The following is a 21,657-nucleotide window of genomic DNA, read 5'->3' on the forward strand; positions in this document are numbered from 1 at the left end:
TAGTTTTTCAATATTTTATTTTGCTCAAGAATACATAACGTAAGAGGCAGACACATTAAGTTTACAAAATGACAGTGGAACACTAACACCACACAAAAAAATTCCTAGGTTCTCTGGCCTTTTTTAAAAAAAATTAATGCAGGAGGGAGGGTTTTTTTTTTTATTTTGATCAGAAGCAAGTTTTCATTTTTTATTTGAGAAATTTCATTGAATTGAACAATTCTGTAAATGTACAGGATATTGAGAAGTTAAATAAATTACTCCATGGCATTAAAACTTTACTAGAATATGAGATGTGGCAAGAAATAGGAGCCATCTCTCCGCCATGAGACAAACTTCGTTTTTTATGTTCAATGTTAAATAACAGCCTCATTCGCATCATATTTTTTACCTTTCTGTCAAGCACGCAGACGATTCCTTTAGCTGATTAAAAGTTGATTCTGGACTTGATATGAAAATTTCTGGATTTTACAGTAATAAAAATTGCAGATGCGGGAGGGTTTTTAGGGATGCGGCGGGGCCTGAGAATCTAGCTTATATTTTATTTTCAGCCTAAGGCATGAGAAGTAAGCTCAACGAATAAATACAGTTGATAATCAATGCAAAGTAATATACAAATTTGATTCTGAACCAACATGAAACCAGTAAAAGAAAATCAAGTTCTCTGTAAGATTCTGCATATCAAAGAACTCAACATCGTTCAGACTTGCAAGAAATAATCATAAACACAAATAATAACAAAAACCAATTTTGGCTCCTTTTCAAACCCCTTACATTATTAAAAGTAAATAATTAACAATAGAACATGAATAACAAGTATATGAATCTAAATAAACAGTCTGAATAATGTTGTGGGATATTTATTTGGTAGTTCACAGAACAGCCTGTAGGTAGGCATGCCTCCCCTATCCGACACATTCTTGTTTTAGAGCCAGCCTGTTGTCACTCTTTCCCCTTAATACATTTGTACAGAACTTTTAGCCTATATAACATGGCATGATATCACTTCATTATGTCAAAATTTAACCATGAAACATATGTCACTAAAAGATACATTAAAAGTACACAAAAGACTACAATTTATATATTGTTGAGGAGATAATAATTGAACAAATTGGATTGATTTATTACACTATTTGTCTGCCTTCCATTGTGAATGACTTTCCAGGTATACTATGCAGGGGAAGTCTTGATATAAACACCTGAAACATTAATAATACTAACTAGAAACAGGAAACAAGTTACTATTACAAAATTTGATTTTCCATCTAGATCCTACCTGCATTGTTTGAACAAGAACAGACCTTGGCACTTAGTCCATCAATCTGTGACAAGTTCTTTTTTATTATACGATTGCAGCCCTTGAAATGATTTTTGGAATGAGAGAGTGTAGTGATGGGTTACAGATCAAATTACTTCCATGAATTTTGACAGAATTACAGGCCTTCAACTTAAATAAAATGGCAGCTTTTTGACCTTTTCTTCTGAAGGCCTCCTGATTTTGAAATGATTACTGGTATGAAAATGTATCATCACAGCAGGCTTTCAACTCACTATTTGACCCCCTCCCCCAAACGGCATTTTTAGGAACAAATTAGAGCTTTTATAAAAAAATAAGTTTTTTTTAATATTTTACTCCTAAATTAAAACAAAACTCACCTGTAATTATATCAAATACTGAAAATTAGATCATTACCATAAATGTTAGTTCTACAACCATTAACACACACATTTAGCAGTCATTCCAAGAACATTTCAGACACTGAAAAAAAAAAAAAAAAACTTCATTGATTTAGTATGATCCTTACAAAATTTTATACTTAACACCAAATATTAATAGTATGTGGGCTGAGATACCCCCCCCCCACTCATCAACCAAAATATGATTTCAGGTACCCTTATACCTCCCATTTCAGAATATTTTTGTCGCCAAAAAATTCACTGAAGCATTCTTGTATTTTTCTGCCACTTTTTATGCCTCATTGAGGCAAAAATCAATTTTTTGAGTATTTTGATTCTACAAACTTCTTTCTTCAAAACGAAGTAAACTTACATATGTATGTATCATCATGTAGCCCAATGTTTCAGCTTTACAATGGTACCAATACTGTTGCAGTAACACTTAGGGTTTTGGGGTAAAATGAATAAAATGTACCCCTACCCCGCCAAAAAATTTGCTTAAATATTTTTCAATGTCAAAACCTCTAGAGTATTTATGTCTGTTAAAAACGGTATATTTGGTATTTTCTGTTTAGTATTATCACAATTTATACTTCTGGGGTTCTTTTAATAAATTTTGCCGATTTTCGTAGTCAGAATTTATCCAAAAATGGGATCTTCGATATTTCTGTAAAAGTCAGATAAATTCTTTTCTTCAAGTTATTGCTCGACTGAAACGTCTCAAATTTGATACCAATCAATAGATAATTTTATTTTCTACATAAATAAACCACTAAAAACTAATTTTCAAAAATGGTAAAAATATTATCCCTACCCCTAGAAAAATTTTGCATTTTTTGATAAATTCTGACTACGAAAATCGGCAACATTCATCAAAAGAAACCCAGAATTATAAATGGTAATAATACTAAACAGACAATACCAAATAAGACATTTTTTACTGAAGCATGAATACTCAACGGGTTTGACATTGACAAAAATGCTAATTTATGCGATTTTTCGGCAAGGTAGGGTACATTATTTTCATTTTACCCCTAAACTCTAAATTTTACCGCAACTGTTTTGATATCATTGAAAAGCTGAGACATTTGGCTACATGATAATACCTAAATACGTTTAGTTTGTTCACACATGCTATCCCAGGAAGAGTTAGACGGTCAAACAATTGAATCACAAAAATCTTGGCTTTTTGACCCAGTGGAGTACAAATATAGGCTTATACTGAAAAAAAATCTGTGAATACTCTTTGGCGACAAATTGATTCGGTAATGGGAGGTATAAAGGTATCTAAAAATCACCATGAAGTTGATGAGTGCAGGGGGAGGGGGGTGCATGGTGGACCCTCCCAGCCCATGGACTGTAATAAATTTTTTAAAACATGCTTCCAAGGAAAAAAAAACAGGCTAAATTTATATCTGAGAAACCAAAAGTTCAATGGAGTATCTGTCAGAAACATGGAGTAACTGGTTACAAGAATCCAATAGATTTGATAACTCTACTTATCAATAAACTATTGGTTGGATAAACTGATAACATTCCAAAACTTAGGCAGCCTTTTCATATTTTACCTTTTACATGAATTATACATTGATCTCTGGATTATAAAGTAACTCATCATTACTCATTGGTCTATGTAAAGAATAACTGTCTACTTAGGCTTAAAAATCTGATACTGTAATAATTTTTATGTTTAAGAAGTTGGTAGATATGGTAACACATGCCTCATAATGTCATAGTGGACTAAGAATTCAGTTGAAAGAGTAATCAAGGGAACCAAGGTTATAGCGGTAATCAAAAGAATGCAATCCAGGGACAAAGACCAGACATGGAAAACAGACATACACAACAAAGAACATAAAGTAACTAAAATCGTACATACCAGTAACAAAAGCAAATGAGCAACTCGGACTCACTAAAAACTGGGAGCATGGACCAGGTGCACCGGTAGGGTAAGCGTCCTCTGCTATTCTAGAAACACATGTCGAGTTGCTCATAAAAAGTCAAGTCTGGGTAGACAAACAAGGAAAGGAAAACTATGACCCGTTGAATAAATCAGTTTTAATGGTGACAATGGATACATCATATCGATCCACAAGTGCATGATGACGACCAAAAAACTTCTGTAGTGATGACTTCAATCTTGTAGCAACATAACCCTGTTCCAGAAGCCTATTTGTTAGAGTTATAGCGCAATACAAAAAGTCTGCGTAATTTCGGCAAGCTCTGGCATAACATATGAGTTGTGATATGGACACTCCATACGCAGGTGCTGAAGAGATGTTGCCACAGATGAAAGGAAAATTGACAATTTTGAATGAAAAGTCATCACGTTTGTTGTGAAGTTTGGTCAATTGTTCCCATTTGGCTAGTGTGGATAATATGTACTTTTAACTTAAGAATACTACAAAAAGTCACTATGTTGCAACTTGTATATTATCAAGGAGCAAAATGATCTCTTAGTACATAAAGTATGTCTTCATTGGGAAATACAATGTGAATCACATTACCTTCATGGTTTGAGATCCAATTCATAGGGTAACTGCTAAATGTATCTGCTCATGATTGTATAACCAACTTCTGGTAGATCTTTGCCAGTATCTGCAACTACTATTTCTAAAAATACATTAATATTATAGATATCTGACCAGCACCCCTTTTAACTGGAAAATTTGTCATTTTCATGTGAAAAATTGACAAAAAAATGGCAAATAATATCCTCAAACCCCCTTTTTCTGAGGAACCCCTACTTTTCAAAGTGTCTGGATCAGGCCCTGTCTTGTATTGTTTTTCCCATAGGCTTTAATTTTCTGAATTTTAGCAAATAGACAAGAATTTCATTGTTTTAGGTTTACTGAGCAATAACAACCATCACATTGACATGCAATTGATTACCTTTGGTTTTTTATCTGTTGTCGACATATATCCAATACACATACTGTCTGTTGTATGACCCCATACCAATTCAACTATATATTTAAAAAAAATATATGTATATAAGACTTAATTACCATTATTGCCATTAGGAGAATAAAAAGTTCATTGTAATCTTAGTTAAAAAAAGATTAAATATTCACTCGCACATTTCATATCACCATAACTTCACATCATAATGGCCAGATATAATGAATACTGGCATCCTAACCACTGGTAATAAAACAACCATAGATAGAGATTACAAACTTCAATATTCAGATATATACTGTTGTACATGTTCTGATCAATAGTTGCCAGTTGAATTTAAGTTGTAAGTATTTAATTCTGAGCAAATATATGTATTTCTTAAATTTAATTTTCTGAAATTTTTATTTTAAAAATTTTATTATTTTTTATTTTGAATGTCTAACTAAAATCAACAAATATTGCTTTTCATCACATTTCAAGCTTATTTTTTTTTGTTTCATTTGTTCTATTTTTTATGTTACATCTTGTGTGGAATGAACATTTTCAAAATAAAACTTACCAGAAAAATTATTATCCCACTTTTCCTGTCTTATTGCTATGGCACCTCCATATCTGTCATCCAAATGTTTAAGGAACTCAGATTCTGTAAAATCAAAACACATTAGTTATAGCCAATGCTTACTTTTGCTGGACTGTTGGTTAATTCAGTGGACAATAAGCTTGATTCAATCATATATGTATTACATACATAGATGTATTCTACTGTGATTGTTAACTGAGGTATTGTATCACTTCTTTATGTAAAGCAAAAACTATCCAAAGTCAGGAACAAAACATGCTTGAAGTTTCAATCCAAAAAATTCATTTGAAAATGTCTCTAATCTCATTCCATCTTAACATGTAGTTAAAATCTTTGAAACTTCTCTTCATGGTATTAATAACATCTTTAATTAATTGTTCACCAACCTAAGAAATGATCTTTGAAAGCCTGACTAAGTCCACAGCTGGCATTGTCTGCACTCTGTATACAGCTAGCACATTCTTTACTGAAAAGTGTCTTCATTAGATGTTCACCACTTCCTAGAGGTGTGAAGAAAACAGAACATTTTCTAGGTTTGTTTCATATCAATAAAATTAATCAAAAATATACAGCAGCCCTACATGATTGGGTGAATATTAACTTTACACAAAATAATATTCTAGTTATCACCCAGAAGTGCATAAGTTGATCATTAGTTACTACAAAATGCATTTAAAAGGTTGAGTTATCAAAATCTACTAATAAAGCAAAGGGAAAAAACTACGAAAAATACCTGATGTAGCTATGGCAACCCCTGGTTTACTATCAGAACACCAATTACATGCCCAGCAGCCAGATCCATAAGTAGCAGCCTAGAACAAACAGCAGATAATTGTTTAACTTCGTTCAAATTAGAAAATACTATGTTTAACAAAGCATTTGTACACTTTAAAACATGTACCCTGTATATGGTACACAATTTTATTTTCATCCATAAGTTTCAATTTTTAAAACAGGAAATAACCCATTTCAGTTAGGTCTCAACAATTAATCACATGTAACATCACAACACAGTTATCTGACACATAATGAATATGATTATGGAATTTTAAAATTAAAATTCATCTGGTATAACAATTTTTCTGATAAAAGATTAATGTTGAAAAAAATTGAACTTTCAAATTAATAACAAGTAGTGGAAAATACTTTAAAAATGTAAGAGGGGTTTTATAATATATGCTTCTGTTTTCAAGTTAATTGCTAAAACTGCTGTTCTGCCCTAGTATTTTATTAGCAACAAAGATAAAAACACACAATATATTATAGACATACCATAGACAAATCTAGGTAAGTTGTGTTCCACTCACTTAGCTTTTTTTATAGAGACTTTTATGAGACAAGAGTTAAGTATAAAGTAATGGAAATGAATGTCAAAAGGAGCCTCTTGTTTATTTCTCCGAACAGACTTTAAGTACAATGCATAGTTATTGCTTCTTTACGAATAAAATCATTTTTCAAAAGAATGCAACAACTCCTAGTGTTTAAATAAATGAAATAACTAAAATCATTATTTTAATTTTACCCTTTTTTGCCCCTTTATTTAGGATTCTATTCATAATGACTTATAAGCTAAATCTTAACACAACTTAAATGAATATTTATCAAGATTAGTCAAAATATTGGCAATTTGCTATTAGTTTACATAAAAACAATTTTGGTTCCTTTTGACCTCTAATTCCTAAACTAGTTATGAATATAACCCCAAATATCAATCCAAACCTTTCTTTTGTGATAAGAAAAAATATATTTCATACAATTTCATACAGATTAACATGTATTTTTAAGATGCCACTCCAAAACCAAATGTCCACAAAAAAAACCCCAACAATTTTAATGTCAATCTCTAGAAACCATTATTTCATATTTCAGTAGAATTTCATTAAATACTTAATAATTTTTTTTTCAATACGTTGTTTTAAATACAAGCTGGGTTAGCCCTATATTAACAAATTCAACTAACAAATACAAGAGAAAAATGAAAATTTACGAACTGGTCCTAATCTTCCTGACTGTTTTAAGGATATTCCACCACTAGAGACTGCTGAAGCAAGGTTACCGGCAGTATCGATGGCAACAGCACCAACAGTGTCTTGTATCAAACTAGAAGCTCCATGGTTCTCCATACAAGTTGCCTAACAATATATATAATATATGTATATAATGGTTTGTGTAACTTCTTTTCAAACATGTATATAAAAAATTAAGTACTGTAAATTCAGGAAATAATGCATATTTTTTCTTTTATTGCAAATTAAGAATGGGTTCTAATTGTAATGATTAAATCGTCCAATATGAAATTTCAGACAAATTACTAAAATAACATCCAAATTTTGGTCTCAAATATAAAATTAGAAATAACAAATCTGTGCATTTTTTTTCTGAAAATTTAACACTACAGGTTACATACCTTAAAAATTGGAAAAAAAAACCCAAATTGTTATAGGAATGGGTATTCTTAACATCATTTTAATGTTTTTATTCTGTGTGAGAAACTGATGAGCAGAAATCAACAGTTTCCAGTCGTCCACTCAAGTTCAACATTTAAATATTACCAAATGATCTTTTGATTTCTCTTTCTGATAAATCTTCTGTCTTTTGTTGCTCATTCTTTCCTCATGATTTTCAAGTTTTCTTTTGTATTTCTCATACATTCTTTGGGATTCATCTGATAAATTAAAAGTTATTTCATAATTTAATTCAATTGCAATCATGACGTCAATGAGAATCTTGGCTTTATTCTTCTTTTTAATATTCATTTTACCTTGATTGCTGTTAAATACTCTATAAGGAAAATTTAAATAAAATAGTCAATAACAATAAGCTGAAAAAAGGATTCAAAACTTTAGAATTAATATCCTTTTTTTTTTTGCATAGGAAAGAAAATAAAAAATAAACACTCCTGTGAAAACTTGTGATATACAGGTACTTGTAAACTATGTGTATAACATGATTTTTCACTTTACCTGTTACTAGTTTACGATTTGTATCTATCTGAGGGCAGTTTTCTTTAAGCCACTTTTCAACTCCATTTCCTACCAAAATGCTTAAAGGAAATTTATACAGATCAGTAATTTTAACACTGTTTCAAATTTAAATTTTAAATTTGATACAGTGTTTAATTCAAAGCTTTGGTCACTATAAGAACAAATGTAACAATATTTCCTCTGTATTATCAAAAGCTTTGAAGAAGTATGGTTATGTATGGGCATGTATCAAACCAAAAAAAAAAAATGGAAACTGAAATATTCTATAAATATGTTATGAAGCCAGAAGGGTAATAAGAAATTACCAAACTGATAAAATCTAGGCAATAGTCAAAAGGAAAGTCTGCATTACATAATTCTTAAAATGGCAAACAGACAAACTACTATTTAAAGTGTATCATAAGTAATTTGTACAAATAAATAAGGTGTTTTTGTTATCTATTTCGGAATACCTTGGAGGAATTCTTTTTAAAGATAAATTCCCATTCTTCTGACCTTCAATTAATAACTTAGCCACTTCCACTGGGTTTTTGATTCCTGAAATGACAAATGAAACTGTTTTCACTTGAAACTCCATCAGATGCTGATCCAAGGAAGGGCATGTCAGGCAAACACCCCTCTAAAATTGGGATTTTTTGGCGTATGAAATCTTAATTTTGCACAATCTACCCTCTAAAATTTATATTAATGTACCCCACTACCTTACCTGAAATCCTGGCCCGGATCTACCCCCTGCATTATTTTCTATCTTCCCACTGATCTCTCTCAACAACCTTTATTTATAGTGACAATTTGAGTTAAATCCAAAATCTTACCTGAAACACAACCAACAGCCCCAAATTGTAAAGATAAACCATCCATCACCATGGCATCACATTCTACAGAACCATCTATTGTCAGATTAGACCCTATACCAGCATTTGTATGTGGTGAGTTCTGAAATATTTTTCCACAAGCCATATATTTTAGCTACTTTGTGAAAATGAATAGCTGTGTACTTGAATGATACCATAAATGTGTGTAACATCACACATTAACACTAATATAAATAAATCAAGTACATACATGTATCAACATATTTATATTTAAAACCTATTGAATTAGTTGTGAATGGAAGCAACTGTCTGATTTTCAAAACGGCTATTTTTCTATTCTGCACTTTTTCATTGTATTTATGTCCATCAAGATTTTGGTACTTTATATTTGAGTTGCATGTAATTGGACATACTGGACATTTCTTATACTGATTCTTAAATTGTTTTTCCTCTCTTTGATCCTAGCCATCCATAAATACTAATTTAACAATTTGTTGTATTTTATTTACTTTGCTTTTATCTCTTCCTACTGGAGAGGATAATGCAACAATCAGTAGTGGATCTTGAAATTCTGAAAAGGGCCCACGAACAGGCCTAAAGGGGAGTGCTCCAGTCATTTCCAGTTTTTCTATATAATCAAACAATTTTTCAAACATGTGGACTTATTCAGCAGGGGAATCAATTTTAGAGGTGAAGTTTTATAGCAAATGAGGCTAAGAAAAAAATGTTTAAGGTTACATTGGGAGAAAAAAATAGCATAAGTAGGAAGGTAAAATCACTTAATTTTTTTTTAATTGTTTTTTTATTAACACTTATGGGAGGATTTCTTGACTTTAATAGTACTCAACCAAAAAAAAAAAAATGAAATAAAATAATGGTTTGATTATACATGAATTATTGCAAATTTACTAGAATATACAACCAGAACTTAAACTGGAGCATCTTTCAGTTCAAATGAATTTCAGCAGAATGTAAAATAGATTCCACTGGACTTTTCCATAGGACACTGAACAGTGAATTACAGTGATAATTCCATTGGGCATTTTGGTATAAATTTCACTGGAATTTCAACTGAATTACAGTGAATTCCATCAGAAATTCTACTGGGCATTTTCGCTCACATTTCACTACAATTTTAGTTGATTTCCACTGGAAATTCAACTGAATTACAGTGGAAATTTCTCTGGAATTCCAGTGAAATTCTGATAAAATTTGGGCAAAGTTGCCCACTGGTACACCAATAGAATTCCACTGGAATGCCAGAGGTAGCAGCATCTTATAAGAAAAATACAATAAAAAATGCAAGGGCAGGCAGAAAAAAATAGGAAAGGTAAGGTACCCTTAAACAGACATATCTTCTTCTTGTCCTAACAATCTTTTGCAAGCACCTCAAATTACCTCAATCCATGGCAGTTTACAGCTTCAATATGCATGACAAAAGATTTTGTTTACAAGCTCTTAAGGTAGATCATACCTATTACACTGAGCAGCCTTTTCTGTCATTTTATAAAATCATACAGACATATATATATCTTCTATGAACTAACAATGTTCAGAATGGTGTAAAAACATTAATTGTATAAAGCCTCTTTTGAGAAGAAATAATTAGCAGCAATATGAAAATGAAATGTATTTTAATATTACAAGAAAAAAGAGTTCAGTGACCCCCAATTTTCTTTCTGAAATATGAAAGAATATTAGTTAAGTGTTCTTTATGTAAATTAAGAATAAATTCTTTCTACCACTTTTTTGACAGTTTGCGAAATGCTAAAAATTCCCACAAATCCATATAAAAATTGTCTTAATTAAGGCTCAATTATCTCAAAATCAAGTTTGGTGATCTATGCTTTTTACATTAAAATCCTGAAGCTTGTTCATTCAAGATCATCTTCCAGAAAAGCCAGAAAATTTATCTAATAGAATCATTATGTATGATCTACCTTCGTTCCTGCCCTTGGGTTACAACAAAAATGATTACCTCTAGGCTCTTGACTGCTTCCGTAACACAATCTAAAGCACTTCCACCATTCTTAAGCACAGCAATTGCCTAATAATAAAAATATGAGGAATCATTCACAAAGCTCTAAAAGCTTTTAACATTATTTTTATTTAAAATCAAATAAAGTTGATATGAATGTTTGATTTTGTATGTTATCTCTTACTGTTGTTTTTATACTGGATAGTGTTAACAAATACCTGGGTTTAATCAGGGTCCTTATCTTAAAATTAACATGTAATCTTACTTGGGTGGAATGGTAATATTTGTATGAGGGCTGTTACATTTTGAGTGTAAGCCTATCATTTTTCATATAACAATTTAGAATGCAGTCTTGCCAGTAGCTTATCTAATCACAAAAATAGAATATCAATATATTTAGACCTTCTTATATTATAGTTAAAACTTCAATAGACTATTGTAACACATACTGCTTTACACGTCTCTTTACATATCTGTTTGTAAATGTCAGTTTTAGTTTCAGAGTGATAACCAGCACCTGTAATAAACAAGAAAAATATGTTGTTATTCATTATTGCTTGGTTTTTAAGTGTATGCTGGTATTCATCTAATAACCAAGACCTATACATGTTTGACCCATGTCATGGTCATAAATTTGTCAGCACACAAGTACAGTGGATTCCTCTTATGGCATACCTGTTAATTGCATAAAAACACAAAGAACAAATACATTTCCCATCTTATCCATGAAAAAATTCCTCTTACTTGCATAACATAAGGCCAAAAATGGTAATTCCTCTTATTTACATATATATTTATCAAAATTTACTCAAAAAATGTACCTAATGGGCTAAAACAACAATACATTATTAGTGAAATACCTCAGTTTTCTTAAGAAATTTGTATATACAATAATATTTTCTCTGTCTTTTGACTAGACACTAAAATAGGAATCTAATTAGACATGAGCAAAGAATATACCCCATTTAAACACTGAAAACATCAGGTATTTTATCTCATAATGATGATTTCTGTTAATTGCATATTTTTTTTCAGACAAACATATGATGCAATTAACAGGAATCAACTGTATCTTCAATATGTATAAAAACACCAAGAAAGTTAAAAAACTACAGTGTGAGTTACAAATTTCCTTTATTAACAAACACTCATAACATTGGGGCTATATTACAATCACCTTGTTTAACCGTCAGTCAGTTCGTCAGTTACATATTTTTTGTAACAGATTTCTCAGCTTCTACAGGAGAGAATTCTTAGATATTTGGCATATTGCTTTCTCATAATGACTTGTACCGTGTCTCCCCTTATCAGGTTCGTTGCTCATCTACTTCCTGTTTATTGATCGACTTTGTAGATTTTTAAGGTGCTGCATAATGGAAATTTTCGTAAAAGATTTCTCAGCTTCTACTGGAGGGAATGTTTAGATATTATCTGTATTACTTTCTCGTGATGACTTGTACTGTGTCTCCCCTTTTCATGTTCGTCACCATTTACTTTCTGTTCACCGATTGACTTTGTTAGTTTTTAGGTGCCACATAATGGAAATTTCTTGCCTTCTACAGGAGGGAATGCTTAGATTTTTGGTATATTGCTTTCTCATAATAACTTGTACCTTGTCTCCCATTTTCAGGTTTGTTGCTCATCTACATGTACTTCCTGTTTACAAATCAACTTTGTTTTTTTAGGTGCTGCATAATGAAAATTTTCGTAACAGATTTCTAAGCTTCTACTGGAGGGAATGGTTAGATATTAGGTGTATTGCTCCTGCATGGTACTATGTACTATGTCTGCCTTTAGCAGCTGTGACTGAAATGGTGTGAGGGGGGTATTCTTAGCATGACATATCGTGCAACATCTTGTTAAATTACTACTAATGATAACATAAACTGCTGAAAAATGGGTAAGTTCAACATAATGCTAAAATGTAATATTGCACTTAAATAGAATCTGATAAAATGTGAAATCTAACTGAAGATATCTTGTCTCATCTGTGAGATAGAAACTTCATAACAAACGATCATCAAATTAAGATGACAACCACAAACATTTTTAAAAGGCTGTCCATGTGAAGATCAGGCAGATATGGATGGCACAGGGTAAATTTCAACCTATTGTGTTTTTGTTTCAATGTAATGTATATACAATCTATCATATGTATGTCAAAAAAGTATAAAAGAGTAATTAACAGAACCAAGATTCTAGCAGAAATCAAAAGAATGTAACAGGGACAAAGATCAGACATGGAAAATTGACATGTTTATATACTTCATAGGCTGGAAATGTTGAAATATTACAACTCAGAAAAGGGAGAATTTCTACCATGTAACAAATCAGAATGCTTGTCATGAAATTTGTAAGTTGTATTTCAAATGTCCTACGTCATCTACATGTATGTATTGCTAGAGTAGATCAAATAATAAAATTTACGGGGTATTCATCTATATAATGGTAATTGAAATTATTGCACTAATTGCTTTCCTTTTTTCTGAGTAAGCCCTACTAGTAAAACAGCTTCATATGAATTCAAAATCAGATCAGAGATGAATGGTGCACAGTTTGTTCCCATGGGTATTACAATGGTCTTATGAAACACCTGTCCTATAAACCAGACAAACAATAACAAGAAATAACATTTTAAGAACAGCAGACTCAGAGTACATATTGTTAGAATCAGTGACAGAACACTATTATTATTAAAGGGTCGAGCTGAGATGAGACGCACTTGTTAAGTTGTTATAAAACCGGGATATTTATACGTAATTATTATTCTGTTAAATCCTTTTTTTGAACAATTCAAATTAAAAAAAAGAATAATGTCGGTCCATGATATATGAATCAAGAGTATTTTTATCTATTCGTTTAACCTGCATGAATTGCTATCATCTTATAATCAGGTTGTTCCCAGTAACCGGAAGGGATTTCCCAATTTTTTTGCGTCATAAATTGCATGCCGGGATATTTACGTGGCATCACCGGTGATTTCTGAATTCTGACAACTTGTAAAATTTAACGTCATTCTGAAGACTGTGGAAGTAAGTACTGCCCTTTCAATTGTACCAAAGTGCAGATATCTGTACTTTTTCAAGTTTTTGATCATACTGATTCATAGTTTTCTTAAAAGGAAATTTTGTTGTTCTACTTAGTGAGTGTTGATCTAATTTCGCTGTCATTTGCAAAGATGAGGATTTATTTAGTCCAAAAGTAAGTATTAAATGGCTTCAAACTGTTGCTGGAACCTTCTTATTTGGGTTCTTTTCAGGTATTCAACGTGGACATAATTGATAAGTCATTAAGTGACTTATGTATTCCCATTGTTATTCTGTGAATCTCCTGACAGAAGCCTGAGAAGGGTTGAATCTCCCATTTGCTTAGATTGTCTCCTGTCCTCTCATTCTTGGTCTCAGAGATCAAATTCTTGTTTTGAAATGTGGATAAATATCGAACACGTGTATCAGGTCTTCACATTTTACATTATAATATACAGCCAAGGTACATGTAGATTTCTTTAAGGCTAATAATTGAGTTTTAGTGACTGTTTTTACATGACTTTTTTTTATGTGTGATTGGTTTATGCCACACCTCAGTGGTGATATGGTTGATGAAAAAATCCTGAATATAGTGAAATAAAGATCAGAAAGAAAATTTTAATATCACTATCAAAACTCAAGTTTTGACCTTTTGATGGAAAAAAATATGTTGATCACAAAAACTCCCATAAAAGGCATATTGATGTCTAAACTCCTGACCAAAATTTCATAATCTAATGGGAGTTTCAATGTTTACATGTATCTAATCTGTACATTTCTTCTGTCTAAAATTCACATCATTTTTGAGGCTATACATTTTTTTTATATTTTTGTAGAAATATGAGTGTTAATGATATTTTTCCAACCTTGATACAGCATGTAATATGAGCATGCATGTTCAGGGTTCTCCCTAGGCTGTTAAAGCACTGTACTATGCAGAGCTGTAACTAAGGGGGTTTTTAACGTCCTTGTCTACCCTGTTGGGTCTCGCACGGACGGTTGCATAGTTATAAATTTAGCAATATACTTATGTCAGAAATGGAATTTATTTAAAATACCCTAGGGGCATTGTGTTTTGGTAAAAATATTCTAGAGCTGTGCTGTCCTTATCTCTGTGGTATTTCAAATTTAATGGGAAAACACTGATGTTTATATATCTTTCACTGCATTCTGCAGAATTTTATAATTACTCATATAAGGGATGTTGTATTTTCTTTTTTTTATTATGGGAGCTTTCAGAAACTAACATACTCTGAATTTACATTGTATATGTATGATTTTATAACTATTGATATACTTATTAATTTCTTTGCTTTGGGTGCCATTTTATTTCCATACTCTAATCTTTTTTGTAATAAACATATAAATTTTCAAAGGTGCACATATGAAAATTACGCATATGATATGAATGTGAGTTCTACTTGTACAATGTGTGTTATTTTTTTCTTTTATTTAAAAGTCTGATTCTCTGTATAATACATTGTATGTTAAAAATGCATACATGTAAAGATGATGCACTATCTCAGAATTGTTCTACATTTTATTCTAGTAAAAGTTGTCTTTATCTAACTGGATCTTGTGTTGTCATTTTAGAGCCACTATGGCTACATATCAAGAATTCATTCAGCAAAATGAAGATCGTGATGGAACCAGATTTAGCTGGAATGTATGGCCATCCAGTCGTTTGGAAGCTACCAGAATGGTCATTCCTTTGGGCTGTTTGTTGACGCCATTAAAAGAAAGAGCAGATTTACCACCTATTCAGTACGATCCGGTGTTATGTACTAGACCAAGCTGCAGAGCTATTCTTAACCCTTTTTGGTATGCGTCCATTAAGTATTAAACATACCAATGGTCTATTCCACACTATGATGAAATTTTCAGGAAGATCTGTTGTCAAATGAATGAGTTATGGGTCCTGAAATGGATTTTTTCCTAAATTTTACATTTTTCAATTTAAAAAATCTTCTCTTCTAAAACTACAGGCAGGATTTAAACAAAACTTTGCTTGAATGTTATGTAGAACATGTTTAACAATCTGTTTTTGGGGATTTTTGATCTTGCAAAAAAACATGGCCGTAAGGGTCAAATTGTAGAAAACTGTTCAGCATGATTGGATTGACCTATGCTTAAATTTTCATAAAGATCTGTTGACGATTGAATGAGTTATGGGTCCTGATATGGATTTTTTTCTGAAATTTACATTTCTAACTTTAAAAATCTTCTCTTAAACTACAGGCTAGAGTGAAACAAAACTTTGCTTGCATGTTATGTAGAACGTTTAACAATCTTTGTGTGGGGATTTTTGATCTGGTGAAAAATCAGGCCGCTGTTACTAAAAATAGACCATACGGGTCATTTGGAGAATTATGCAATTAACTGAAAAACAGTTAAATTTAGCTAAAAGATCTTTGCTCAGTGTTGGTGTTATTGCCCTTTAAGAGTCAAAAAATGACTATTAGAGATTAATTTCATAATATGAAAAGCAGGTGGAAAACTAAGATGCTCTGTATTGATTAATTGGTTCATGTGACAATAGTGTGATAAGGCTAAGAGTCCAGCTTTATAAAGCTGTAAAGACTATTTTTGACCAGGTGAGCGATCCAGGCTCTCTAGAGCCTCTAGTTAAATGATTGAAGCATTGAAGATGTTGCATTCCGTCTGAAATTTTAATAATAAACATATATGTAATCTTAATTGCTTTGCAAGAACCATTTAATAGGTTAACCAGAACTCAGTTTTATATTCAAATGTGAAAATGACTTGTTTAAATGAAAAAAAAATCATTCTCAGTTTATTATATGTTGTTACCTTTCAGCCAAGTGGATTACAGAGCTAAGATCTGGGCTTGTAATTTCTGTTTCCAAAGGAACCCAGTAAGTATCAAAGTTATCTTGCTAATATAATTTAAAAATATATTTTGTTTATTTTAAATTTATTCTTTAAACAATATATGCTGAAAGTCACAAAATAATATGTGATAATAAAAAGTTCTGAAGTTTAGAGAAATAATTTTTCAGCCTTTTACTGGTGATAGACCTTTTAATTTTGATCTTTAAAGGTGATTTCTGCTTGATAAAATTTAAATTTTAACATAATGAAATTTTCACTAAATATTTAATTCCAATTATAGTTTTTTTGTGAAAATTATTATTGCTTTATTATTATTTATAGTTTCCGCCACAGTATGCAGCTATATCAGAACAACATCAGCCGGCTGAGATTATCCCTCAGTACTCTACCCTGGAGTATACCATCACTGTAAGTATTATCCCTCAGTACTCTACCTTGGAGTATACCATCACTGTAAGTATTATCCCTCAATACTCTACCCTGGAGTATACCATCACTGTAAGTATTATCCCTCAGTACTCTACCCTGGAGTATACCATCACTGTAAGTATTATCCATCAGTACATAATTGTACTGAAAAAAAAGCCTAAGGAGTGTCACAGAAGTATTTTTCATAAATTCTAGTAAAATGTTTGAAATATGCAAGTAAAGTTATAATTGTACAATATAATGTAATTACATGTTTTTTACAGAGAGCACAGTGCCACCCACCAGTGTTCCTGATAGTATTAGATACATGTATGGAAGAGGAAGACTTACAAGCAGTGAAGGTTAGGGAACATATGCTGTTCTGTAATAAGTACTGTTAATACAGAAATTATTGGTGATACTTTTACGATTGCGAAAAATTTAACTGATTCAAAATCACAAAATTTTAAAAGCACATTTACCATGTTTAATATTGACTATCAGCTTCAATCTAAAACAAGTGATTTCTGTAATTTTTTTTAAGAAATACATGTAGAAGTTGGAAATCAATTTTAAGAAAATTCTAGTATTTACTAATAATATAATGCTACTTTTATGCATATAAACAAATTCCATTGTAAATGATGTAGATTTCTGTTTATATTCAACTCTCTTTTTTTGTGTAAAAGGAGATATAATCACCTACATGTGTAAATCATATGTACATGTATTTTTTTGACAGGAGTCACTACAGATGTCATTGAGTTTGTTACCACAGAATGCTTTAATAGGTTTGATTACCTATGGAAAAATGGTACAAGTTCATGAGTTAGGATGTGAAGGATGTTCTAAAAGCTATGTTTTCAGAGGAACCAAAGATCTAAATGCTAAACAGATACAGGTATTCTTTCAATAATAAATGTTAATTAATGTAAAAAAAGATGTTGTATGCAAGGGTCTGGAAATTTTGACAGCCCATGCCGGTCATTTATCAAACTTCAGCAGACGTTTGTGTCAGTCTTCCTCAGATCGAAAAACCTTTAAAAACAACTTGTTCATAGTTCAGCACCATATGTGCTTTCGTTACCTCTGAAAGATCGGTGGGAAAATGATTGATGGACATCTCAATCTTTTTCTTAATAAATCAAGTAATAAATGTATGAAAATTATCCGAGTCACTTCAATTAATTTGTTTACGCAATGGGGCTGCATGTGTACAGTTAATTCAATTATGCAATTAACTGATCAGTTTCAGGTAAATCACAGTTGCAGTTGGCTGCACATTGGCTAAAATTGACATGCACCTCTCAATTAATTTCCAATAAACAATTAGGAGACAGGTAGACAGGATATTTTTACACTAATAAAACCATGCAGACTGAAATTTATAAGGGTTGACAATTTTTTATGTCCGATATTGGAAAATGGTATTCGGACATTTGCAAACTTTGTCGGTCAATGACCAGTATTTTTGACCGTTTCTGAACCCATGGTTGTATGTATTATTACTCACATATATATCCTTTTGCTTTTGTGAGGTTGTTCAGTAAAGTTGTCTCGTTTCAGGACAGCAAAATTACATAGGATTAACAGTGTAAATTTGTTAATTTTCTATGCATTTTTGTGACTCAACAAATATGTCATACTTCAAACACAAAAGTAACATCATAAATTTACATTTATCAGGACATGCTTGGTATTGGAAAAGGAGGGGCACCAGTACAGCAACCCAGAGGAGGACCACAAGGTCCCCAGCAACATCAGTTACCATCAAACAGGTATGGATAGACAAAGTTAACAAACTTAATTTGGTGTCATTTCCTACAATTTACAGATTTTTGCTACTACTGGGTTTAATAAGAATTATGATCACTGTTTGTCTGTAGCCCATAGTCTGAAGATGGAGTGAAGCAAATTTATTCATGCTAGTTTTAGTTTTTAAAGTTTGAGCCATATACTTTTCAGTTGCCATTTTGAAAAGCCCTTGAAACTTTCATACATTTATGTTTCTATCATGGGAACTAAACAAACACACAGTAGTTAAATATTTATTGAGATATACTTTAATATCAGGTTTTTACAACCAGTACACAAGTGTGACATGAACCTGACAGATTTACTTGGAGAATTACAGCGTGACCCATGGCCAGTAGCACAAGGGAAACGTCCACTTAGATCAACTGGCGTAGCTTTGTCCATTGCCGTAGGACTTCTTGAGGTAAGTTTTCTGAACAAAATACAAGCCTGCATTTTTAACCAAATATTGGTGTAAAATGGATTTCAGATAAATAGTTTAAAATTGTGCTAAAACACTAATGTATTCTATGGCAATGTCTAAAAAAATATTGAAAAGGTTCATTTGATATTTTTATCTTTGCTATGACCAGTTATATTGTGAAAATAGAATCTAGGAAAAAAATAATGCTTCTCATATTGCCTCCATTAAATTTATGGACCAAAGACCAAGAGTTATTGATGGAAGTCATCAATTATTGACTACATGTAGATGGTTAAATTTTGCATCATTTATTCACTTCTTCATTGTGATGTTATATTTTGTCTATATTTTTAGTGCACCTTCCCAAACACAGGAGCCAGGATCATGTTGTTTTGTGGTGGCCCTTGTACACAAGGACCTGGAATGGTTGTAGATGATGAACTTAAACATCCCATCAGATCTCATCATGACATAGAGAAAGATAATGTCAAGTATATGAAGAAAGCCATGAAGGTTAGTTACCTATGTATTTTAAACTGCTTAAAACAACAACAAAAATATTTTCTTACAATAATGAAGATAGTGGCAACAATTTGATTATACATTGTGTAGTAAAAATTGTTTCTGTAAAATAGAATTCAAACTAGTAATAATTCAAGTATAGGAATTTATAATTATTTTTATCTTTTTTACAGCATTATGAAGCCCTTGCCAACAGAGCAGCTAACAATGGTCATATAGTAGATATATACTCCTGTGCCTTAGATCAAACAGGGTTGCATGAGATGAAATTCTGTCCAAGATACTCGGGGTAGGTAGTCTATATATCAGGGTTATATAAGGTAAAATTTTGTCCAAGAAATCAGTTTTAATAACAGGGTTAGGCAGGATGACATTCTGTCCAGACAGCCAAAGGAGGTAGAGTTACACAAGGTCATACTCTGTCCAAGATAGTCAAGTTAGGTCTTCAAGCATGATTTTTTTTCATTTGTTGAAAAAGTTGTCCCATTTCAGCATACATAAAACTCATTAAGAAATTTTGTATTATTTTTTTCAGTGGTCACATGGTCATGGGAGATTCTTTTAATTCATCTATGTTTAAACAGACTTTCCAGAGAGTGTTCTCTAAAGACTTGAAGCAGGAATTCAGAATGGGCTTTGGTGCTTCTGTAGAAGTCAAGGTATGCACACAGATTTGTTCTAACTGATATTGGATAATATAACATTTTAATGGTAGCACTTTGCAGAATTTTCAATTAAAAGTAAAAACATTTACATTTTCTGCTGTTACTATGACGATTGATAAAAAATCCTATTTTTCATGCAATTATTGAAAATATCTTCTAGTTTGTAAGAAAAACATGACTTCATGTATAACATTCAGTTAGTCTGTGCACTCAATTTCTTGTAGACATCAAGAGAGTTGAAGATTGCTGGAGCTATTGGTCCATGTGTGTCACTAGGTGTGAAGGGCGGTAATGTATCAGACACAGAAATGGGACTAGGAGGGACCTCACAGTGGAAGATGTGTGGACTTTATCCTAATTCTACACTAGCATTCTTCTTTGAAGTAGTCAATCAGGTAATATGAAAAATTATCCTTCCTAAGTTTGTAATTTATAATATCTTTTAATTGTGTATGGACTTGTGGTTGATGTTAATCTCCTGTTTGGCAAGTGATTTAGTTTTCAAGATAAAAATCGCAAAATTGTTACAAATCTGTGTTTTCAATGTATCACACATCTACTTTTGAATTGAAATAATGAATTGCCATACACTTAACCAAAAATGGAAAACAAAGTAGATTACAGTGAGGTAAGGAAATGAACCTTGTTAAAGCGATTTAACTGCATTGTATATTTACAGCACAATGCCCCTATACCACAAGGAGGAAGAGGTTATATACAGTTTATTACACAGTATCAACATTCTAGTGGACAGAGGAGAATCAGAGTCACAACTGTAGCTAGAAAGTAAGTTTTTTTTTTGCATTAGCTGAACAATGATATCTTGGTGTAAGTTAAACTGATTTTACACCTGATTATCCACATATATTTTATTTGAGTCAGTGATAATGGGCTATTCTATGAATTGGCCCCATATAAGTTAAAGTTTACACCTAAAAGCCCTAGGTTTGTAGTATTTGTCTAAAGGAAATATCAACTCCCAATTTTGAACTATTTTCATAATTTTTAAACATTTTTGAGAAAAATA

At 31.7% G+C, this 21,657-nt stretch overlaps 2 protein-coding genes across 10 annotated transcripts in view; one reads left to right on the forward strand and one right to left on the reverse strand.

Moving 5' to 3' along the window:
• Positions 1-13,879, reverse strand: LOC148626338 (threonine aspartase 1-like). 3 transcript variants are annotated; one of them, XR_015920045.1, is made up of 15 exons: positions 13,803-13,879; positions 11,388-11,455; positions 10,939-11,007; positions 8,961-9,081; positions 8,598-8,682; positions 8,125-8,204; positions 7,714-7,826; positions 7,153-7,293; positions 5,895-5,973; positions 5,548-5,661; positions 5,141-5,224; positions 4,573-4,646; positions 4,188-4,293; positions 1,660-1,762; positions 1-1,202 (listed from the first exon to the last, which is right to left on the reverse strand). XR_015920045.1 is itself a non-coding variant. In XM_088570237.1 (13 exons), the coding sequence occupies exons 1-13, from the start codon at positions 13,876-13,878 to the stop codon at positions 1,128-1,130; spliced, it is 1,179 nt and encodes a 392-aa protein (XP_088426363.1). In that variant the 5' UTR covers position 13,879; the 3' UTR covers positions 1-1,127. The 3 variants fall into 3 exon arrangements, 1 of the variants encoding a protein (XP_088426363.1); XR_015920046.1 differs by lacking the exon at positions 1,660-1,762; XM_088570237.1 differs by lacking the exons at positions 1,660-1,762; positions 4,188-4,293.
• Positions 13,872-21,657, forward strand: part of LOC148626339 (protein transport protein Sec23B-like) — a 16,399-nt gene continuing 8,613 nt past the window's right edge. For 4 of the 7 annotated variants that reach the window (XM_088570229.1, XM_088570232.1, XM_088570230.1 and 1 more), the window contains exons 1-13: positions 13,872-14,139; positions 15,558-15,785; positions 16,783-16,840; positions 17,139-17,225; positions 17,510-17,587; positions 17,968-18,126; positions 18,912-19,003; positions 19,299-19,443; positions 19,798-19,956; positions 20,139-20,254; positions 20,501-20,624; positions 20,855-21,025; positions 21,310-21,416. In XM_088570229.1, the coding sequence (XP_088426355.1) occupies positions 14,117-14,139; positions 15,558-15,785; positions 16,783-16,840; positions 17,139-17,225; positions 17,510-17,587; positions 17,968-18,126; positions 18,912-19,003; positions 19,299-19,443; positions 19,798-19,956; positions 20,139-20,254; positions 20,501-20,624; positions 20,855-21,025; positions 21,310-21,416 (1,547 nt within the window). In that variant the 5' untranslated portion in view covers positions 13,872-14,116. The remainder of the gene's footprint in view (positions 14,140-15,557; positions 15,786-16,782; positions 16,841-17,138; positions 17,226-17,509; positions 17,588-17,967; positions 18,127-18,911; positions 19,004-19,298; positions 19,444-19,797; positions 19,957-20,138; positions 20,255-20,500; positions 20,625-20,854; positions 21,026-21,309; positions 21,417-21,657) is intronic. The other 3 variants (XM_088570231.1, XM_088570233.1, XM_088570235.1) reach the window with 1 other exon arrangement.

Source organism: Perna viridis, chromosome 2 (assembly GCF_037379345.1).
Source record: "Perna viridis isolate PV_CMFRI_1.1 ecotype Kerala chromosome 2, ASM3737934v1, whole genome shotgun sequence".
Lineage (NCBI taxonomy): Eukaryota > Metazoa > Mollusca > Bivalvia > Mytilida > Mytilidae > Perna > Perna viridis.

Excerpts from the sequence above, each read along its gene's own strand:
- LOC148626338 (XM_088570237.1), bottom strand. The coding sequence starts at position 13,878 with ATGACGCAAAAAAATTGGGAAATCCCTTCCGGTTACTGGGAACAACCT. Across the intron at positions 7,294-7,713 it reads AGAAATCAAAAGATCATTTG|GCAACTTGTATGGAGAACCA; the intron begins GTAATATTTAAA and ends ATATATTGTTAG. Across the intron at positions 1,203-4,572 it reads CAACAGATAAAAAACCAAAG|GTGTTTATATCAAGACTTCC; the intron begins GTAATCAATTGC and ends TTAATGTTTCAG.